The sequence below is a fragment of the Primulina huaijiensis genome, unplaced genomic scaffold (assembly GCF_012295235.1).
Source record: "Primulina huaijiensis isolate GDHJ02 unplaced genomic scaffold, ASM1229523v2 scaffold42415, whole genome shotgun sequence".
Taxonomy (NCBI): domain Eukaryota; kingdom Viridiplantae; phylum Streptophyta; class Magnoliopsida; order Lamiales; family Gesneriaceae; genus Primulina; species Primulina huaijiensis.
In genome coordinates, this window is record NW_027360177.1 from 32,285 (window position 1) to 40,119 (window position 7,835).

Genomic DNA, 7,835 nt, shown 5'->3' on the forward strand with positions numbered 1-7,835 from the left:
AATATTAAACTTCATATTATTATATTATCATACAATTTAATGTGTCAATATTAATATTAATAATAAATCAAATATATCACGATGTATTTATTTAATTAAAAGCACAAAAAATAGTTAAATAAATAAATTTTTAGTAGTTTTTTAAGAGATTTTTAGTATCTTTTTAACAATAATATAATACATATCCATAGTTGGATTAATATTTGAACCAAACTATCATTTTAAAAAAACGTTGAGTCATTTACGTTAGAATCAATTAATACTGGTATAGTATTTTAGAAAATATAGTCATATATACAAAATTAAGTAATAAATTCACTATTATTTATATATATTTCAAGTCCAACCACATATACTCACATTAAGTCCTACCACATATATTCAAATTAAATCTAATTCAACATGATTATGTAATATGTTCGCTATTATTTATATGGAAAACCAATATATATACACACACAAAACGCAAAGGTTAAAGATGACTCCAACCCACCATAGCCCTTACATAGATACTTCACCGCTTAACATTGATCAGAGCTCAAACACACCGTAGCCCAAACACATCGTTATGTATTGGGCTGCCTCATGAGCCAATCGATATGTCTTGTAAACTTCACGCTTTAGTTATTCATTTTTAGACGTGAAAGAGTGCGTAAGTGTGTTCGATGTAGCACATAGACAGGATTAAGTTTCAAAGCATAAATAGAGAAATGGTTACCTCGGAGGCCATTCATACTTGGGAAATCGTTTCTATCAGGTACCTATTAAAATTGAAACTTGAACTTGAATTAATCTCAAAAGCTAGTTCAAATGAGGATAGTCCAAGTGTATATATTATACACATCTAACAATAACACACATTATATTTTACATTTCAAGTAAATTATTTATTATATGATCCCTCATTTATTGAATAATTATTATTTTCTCTAGATTTCACATGCTTGTCTTAAAAAATTGCTGTAAAAAACTATTTCTAGAAAATCATTGACAAATATTAAACAGAAAAATAAATCAATCGAACAAATTATAGAAAGATAAATTTGATTTGTGATAAAATTTGGAGGAGAAATATAATTTAAACTAATACAAATGGATCAATGATACAGTGACATATGGATAACCATTGACCATCATGAATCGTATCCACAAATTATGTGTAGCTTCGCTTGAGATACCATATAAACACTAACAACTTGTTCACATCATGAGAAGTTTAGGAATGTTTTCTTTGTCGATATCTATGTTTGGTATGCAAGAACGTTTTCAAGTTCTGTACAATAATGACCGAACTGCATCTGCTACTCAAAACCATAATGTAGACAATATGGAAATCAAGTAAATTCTAAAAACTAGCTTCGCTAATGTTTATGACATAATTCTCTGTGCACTTAATCTCGACCATTTGACAATGTTATCAGATTTTCACTTCTCCTAAGTGTTACTGATGCTTTTCTGTCCATACATCTCTTCGAATTCTGTTTCAGAATCCTCCTGGAAATCATATGGGAAATTTGTTTCCGCATGGGCATTGGGGTTGGGATCAATAGTTTCATCTAAGACATCATTCTCGCTATCCTAGATGCCGAGGTGAGTGTCATCTCCTTCCACCTGATTAAAAGGATTAAAGAGAAGGAAAAGGAATCAGAGAGTAGTTTTTTTAGAGCAAAAGTTTTTACATCTTTCGTAGTTTTGTAATGGAAATGATGTTAACCGCATACCTCACTGTCCTCATTTTCTGTAGAGTAAGCAGAGTCGAGTTTATTGTACAGTTCTTCGTCTCCCTTGTCTTTCACAGTGGCCATTTGTTCCTATAATTGCAAGATAATGATTCTATTAACGTTTCCCAAAGGAAAGGCATAAACGAGGTTAAAAAGGTTAAAAAAAATTAATACACTCGACAGTAGCATCAGCCGACAAAGAAAATAATAAGAAAAGATGTACCAGATCAACTGGTTTACTCGTGTTTGCACCGTCGATATATGGTTTGTGAGGGCCTGCAAATGAATAGTATAAGCTGAAGCGTAAGTTATCTTTTTCGAGCTGTACATAAAAAGTACAAAAGAGCAAAAGGTACCTGGTGCTTTTGGAGTTCAATTGACCTGCACCGCCAATCCTTGTGTTTTTTTTTTATTCGAAGAGCTTAATTCTTCAACCTCCCGGGCTCCGACTCAGGAAGTGTTAATTCTGCCAAGCTCCTGCTCTTCCAGCTATCCAGACTCGGTTTCTGATCATTCACTATATTTTTCTCCTATGGAAATCTTACCTCCCCATTACCACTTTTAACCATGTTTTTATCCCCAAAAGGATAATCTTTGGAAAGTCCACCTTTTGTATTCGTCATCAGCCCTTCCTCAACATAAAATTATAGACCCTTTCTCAATCACTCTCCTAACATTCTCATCATTCTCATAGACATCATCCATGCAACCAAATTTTTTCAACTTTCCAACAATCCTCTCCATAGTACTACCACCACTACTAAGTAGTACTAGTACTTTCTTTGGAATCCGAAATTTCTCCACTATTCTTATAATCCAAAACTGAATGAGGCCTTTTTTGCCAATTTGGCTTGTGGGTTTCATTCCATTTATCCAACCAAGAATTACTAGGCGAAACGTGTCTATCCATTACTGAGTGTGATATGCCATTCTTAATCTTCGGTAAAAGATTGGAACTTTTTGGTGGGTTTTCCGGTGAATTCGGGTCTGAGTTGAAGATATCATGGGTTGCACAAAAAGATTGTTTCTTGAATGGAATTGAGGAACTAGATCTGATGAACTGTAAGGTTGTACTGAAATCGAGTTTGCAGACTGAGTTCTGTAATGAATCCATATGAAAGGCTTTTCTAGGATAAATTTGATAGCTAGAGGTGATAGCCATATTCAAAATCCGCCCACACTGATATTATACAAGTAGTAATGCTTACACATGGAAATATGGAAAAGAAGTCCCCAGCTGCGAAGGCGAGAGAAGGATCAGGATATCTCTGTATATTGAAATTATTTAATTTAATTTAATCAATTAAAGTCTTAAACAATATGGAAAAAAAATTCATAAAAAATATTTTAGAATTAAATTTATACACTACTGTGAGAAACACATTCATTACATTCAATTTTATTTTTATAAAAAAATTTGAACGACATTCGATTTTGTTTTTCGATGAGATGGTGACCTTCAATCAATATTTTTACACACTTGTTATTTTTGTTAACAATCAAAATAAATTAGTGAAAATCAAATCACTTGCTTATTATTTGACATCATTTTATCACAAAATTATGTCAAAAGCATCATTAATTAATTTTACTTTCTATAAATATAGATTACATTATTAATAATATTCAAAGTTGTGACCCGAATATCTACCATAAGGCACACGTCTTACTAGTGAAATAGCTATTTCTTGAGCATTTCATGAAATATGAATCTTGAAATTTTGATTCTTCAGTATGAGCATCCAAAAATGGTATGAAAGACTTTTGTACAAGTTGTTCAAAAGTTGATGAATTACTATCGCTACAGCATCCTCGAATCAAGATCCGACAAGTCCTTTGGCGCGAGCATAAGCGACTATTAGCACGAAGATTGCCGCACAAGATGCCCCTGCGACGATAACAACCTGAAAGAACGAACCCAGATCGTTGAAGCCTCCAATAAGAAAATACCAAAAATGACAGTTTCTAACAAAATGTTAAATTCACGTACCCATTTGAACATAAAGCCGTGATCATCGTTCCATGTATAAGGTATGTTCATACCAAATATTCCGGCCACCAGTGAATAAATGGATACACATACAGTCCCAGAGCTGAGAAAGAGCTCCAACTGCAGCCATAAAAATAAATTTAAATTGGGAAGCACAAGATAATTACATAAAAGGTTGCTCGAGAGTCGAGATGGACCTGAATGAGCTGATTCCGGTGATTGTCAAGCTGGGATGAGAAGACATATATTTGAATTTAGATCGCTACGAAAACAAGATACATATGAAATACCAATTTTTGTTTTATATGTTACCTGAATATTGATGTAATCTTCTGTGTTATCAATATATTCACGCAGCTGCAAATATTATAGCAGGAAGGCATCAAAATAATGAGACAATATAATTGGACAGCATGATATTTAACACACACTATAATAGAGAAGGCGTATGCCACCAGTGATGCTATGCTTTTACCAAATACTAGATGTTCTCAGTTCCATTCAAAACAAAACTAAGCACATTAAATCTTTTTAACTCAAGATCGTAACCTTTAATGCCAATGCAATTCTATGCATTCATTTGAATGACATTGAATTCTGGACTTCGAAAATCCACATCTAACTTTTAAAAATTATTGTAATTGGCATACCGTGGTCAATTTGTTGAATGTTCCATCAATTTGCATGAAGTAAGCCTGAGATATAAGTGACAACTCTTCATTAAACTTCATAAAAATCAACCATAAAATGAGCAGAATTAATACTACCTCAAGCAACATCTCAAGCTCCTCAACATCATTTTCATCTCCTCGAATAGTTGCGATACTGGCCCTACCAGCTCGGGATATCTTGGAGCCTATGGTAGGTGATGCAAGGAACCAACTTGCAGCTCCCGAGCCACTCACAGGTGATGCACCAGCCAACTTTCTAGACAAGTAAAGATCTGCCATATCATCATCATCATCCAAAAGCTGTTCTAGCTCATCTCTCACCTACATGAAAGCTGCAAAATTAAAGTGGAACTAACGAACAATGTAAATGAACAATTCATATGAAACAATAAGTGATGGTAAAAAAAGCCTAACAAACATTGTATAGAGTTTCAAAGTATCCATATTTGGCGGCCTTTAAACTACCCAGTATGACAGGTGTCAAATTAATTGTTAGATTGCATCAAATACTCGCAAAACTTGGATGAACTATTCTAAGTAACATTAAGAACTTAATAATTCTGTTGGTACTTGGAACTCATGTAACATAGATCTATACAGAGGAAAATGAAGTACTAACCCATATCCTTGAGTGCCTGAATTTCGGCAACGATTAACTGGTTGCATTAGGTGCATTAAATAATCAAGATTTGGACGGAACCGACTTAAAAAATAATAAGGATTACATAATGAATTTGTTTAGCAGTCACAAAAAAATGGAGCCCCACCTTTTGTACACGAGCTGTCAACCTTGTCATTTGACTCTTTAACTTACGCACTCGATCTAAATTACGGCTACTAATCTGCAAACAAGTAGGGTAATGCATGAAATTAATAATACCAGAAGTTCATTACAACACAAAGAAAGACAGCGTAGAAAACAATTAATCCAGTTTCCCGGAATGCAAGTATGATTAACGCAAAGAAAGGGAAAATAGGAAAATATTATGTCGGGAGCAAAACAGATTTTGATTCCATCAGTCACCTAGAAAATGGAAAGCATTCATAAGTTCCTCCAACGCCAGATACATTATTTTCAAAGTAAGAAGTCGAATGATGATGTAAATGCAGAAGCTAAATAATTTGTTATAAGCCATATAATTAGACCCCTACCATTAACTGATTGGATTCTGATTAGATCAAAACAACAAGTTCATAACAAACCACAATAGATGTACCTTGGATGTGAGCATATCTAACGCCGGGTAAACAGCACTCTCCAATTCTATTGTACGGGCAGCCAGGAAACTGCAAATTGCTTCCAATGCAACCTCAAGAGCCCGAAACTCAAATGGAGAATCTGCGAGACGGAGACCAGAGTCATAAGTCAGCCATCACAAGTACAAAGAGTAGCGTACTTCTCCAAAAAAAAAGGGAAAAAATATATAAATATACCATCTTCTTCACCCATTTCAACATCATGATGCACAGTCAAATTGTTCTCATCTAAGTTACCATCTCGAATTGCATGTAATGATTTCAGTCGCCTTCGAAGATCCTCAACTATAGGAACAATGTTCTCATCCGATGGGTCGCGAAGCAACACCTGAACAATAGCAAACTCAACATCACCCTGCATCTATGTTGCATGAATACAGGTACATATATTATATCGAATACGATACGGATACGGCGATACGATAAATTTTGAAAAAAATATATAAATATTATACATATATATTCATATAAATTTAGTATAAAAATTAAAAATTGTAAAGATATATATTTATATAAATATACAATTATGTAAATATATACAATGTAAAATTTCAGATGAGTGATTTAAGAAGAAAAAGACGTATTCAGGAATATATCTCCGTCGTGTCCATAACGTATCCTAATCATGTTCATGACGTATCCAACTTGTCAAACCAACAAAACGTCAACGATATGAATTTTTCCATAAACGACGCGCGTATGGCGTGTCGTATCCATATCCGTCGTATCCATGTCCGATACTTCAGCAAAAAAATTTAAGAGTATCCGTGCTACATAGGTCTGCACCAAAAAGTAAACCTCGAACAACATACCCTCAAAAACTTTACCAAATATTTGTTAACAAGAGAGTCAGAGAACCACATCGTTTATTCATCTTGGGAATGTTATAATGACATCAGAGTCACAGTATATAAAGATTTGGACCACAAGAACAAAGACTCGAAGTCTTGCCAGTTCAATAGAAGTATTATTTATTGTTTAAACGTAACTTTAAAGTCAAAATCCAATTTCGCTTGGATATTGGAAGTCATAAGCTACCTCAGCATCAGCATATTTTACTATATCAACCAATATTCACAAAATAAACATCCAACAAAGATATATATAATCAGGCAAGGATTAATTTGTGAAAGAGTTCAGCCGTGACAGCAAATTGTGGCTGTGGCCAAGGGGACTACGCCATCAATTCATTTACACCAACTCCCGCAAGAAAATCCCACTCTTTGGAAACCTTGTTTAATTGAATAACGGAAAAGAAAGGACCAAGGGTAAAATATCATTTCAAAAGACTAATTAAACGCTCACCTCTTCTGCAGTGATGATGGCCTTGATATGCTGTATTCAAACAGAAAAGTAAACAAATAAGTACATACAAAGCTAACATCCAGAATAAATTTCGTGAATTCAACTATTTTCAAACAAACGCAGCATATGCCACAAACCATAAAAACAATTCTCTACAATATCGAAATTATGTTTAAAAACTCGAACTTGACCATACAGATACACAGCCAAAAATTACCTTTCCTCCAAATCAATAAATCCGAACTTAATGAACATGTTACAATCAGAGCAAAAGGCCTTCAATTATTTAATTCAAGCACCAAATAAAAGTTTTTTGTAAAATGAAATAAAACCTCGAGATTAAGAACAATGGCTCTCTCACGGCCGAGAATTGTGGAAGGATAAGACAAGAGAGGGTCGAGAATTCGGAGATCACGCGCGTGTATCTGCACGCGATGCATGATCGCGTACTTATCGACATCCAACACCCTTTCTCCACCCGTAGAATCCATTGAAATCCAGCTCCGTGCGCCGGCCCCTTTCTTCTTCAACCCGCCAACGGCATTCGAAGGCTCCACCGGTACAACGTGACCGAATTCCGGACCCACCATTGTTCTCAATAACCATTAGGGGAAAAAACAATTTCTTGGCTTTATCTTTGACAAATTAATGTGTACGCAGCTGCACTTCTTGTATGATTCGGGTATTTGCGAATTTCTTCCTCTTTTCAAGGGGAGAAGAAGCCTAGACAGAGATTGCGCACGCGTATGCGCAGATTACATGTGTATGTAATCTTTGTACCTGACCTGCTTTTGAAAGGAGAAGGAAAAGGAACCGAGTGGCGGAGTTCACGCCATTCAAGGAATAGTAGTAAGGGAAAACGAAATTGAAAATACTGAAATCTCATAAGAC

At 34.7% G+C, this 7,835-nt stretch overlaps 1 protein-coding gene across 1 annotated transcript; it reads right to left on the reverse strand.

Moving 5' to 3' along the window:
- Positions 1 to 3,389: 3,389 nt before the first annotated feature.
- Positions 3,390 to 7,835, reverse strand: LOC140969648 (magnesium transporter MRS2-I-like). Its single transcript, XM_073431055.1, has 11 exons — positions 7,277 to 7,835; positions 6,945 to 6,974; positions 5,817 to 5,967; positions 5,600 to 5,721; positions 5,150 to 5,224; positions 4,479 to 4,703; positions 4,362 to 4,406; positions 4,024 to 4,068; positions 3,909 to 3,938; positions 3,712 to 3,831; positions 3,390 to 3,625 (listed from the first exon to the last, which is right to left on the reverse strand). The coding sequence occupies exons 1-11, from the start codon at positions 7,532 to 7,534 to the stop codon at positions 3,539 to 3,541; spliced, it is 1,188 nt and encodes a 395-aa protein (XP_073287156.1). The 5' UTR covers positions 7,535 to 7,835; the 3' UTR covers positions 3,390 to 3,538.

Excerpts from the sequence above, each read along its gene's own strand:
- LOC140969648 (XM_073431055.1), bottom strand. The coding sequence starts at position 7,534 with ATGGTGGGTCCGGAATTCGGTCACGTTGTACCGGTGGAGCCTTCGAAT. Across the intron at positions 6,975-7,276 it reads CCATTGTTCTTAATCTCGAG|CATATCAAGGCCATCATCAC; the intron begins GTTTTATTTCAT and ends GTTTGAATACAG. Across the intron at positions 5,968-6,944 it reads CCATCATCACTGCAGAAGAG|GTGTTGCTTCGCGACCCATC; the intron begins GTGAGCGTTTAA and ends GCTATTGTTCAG.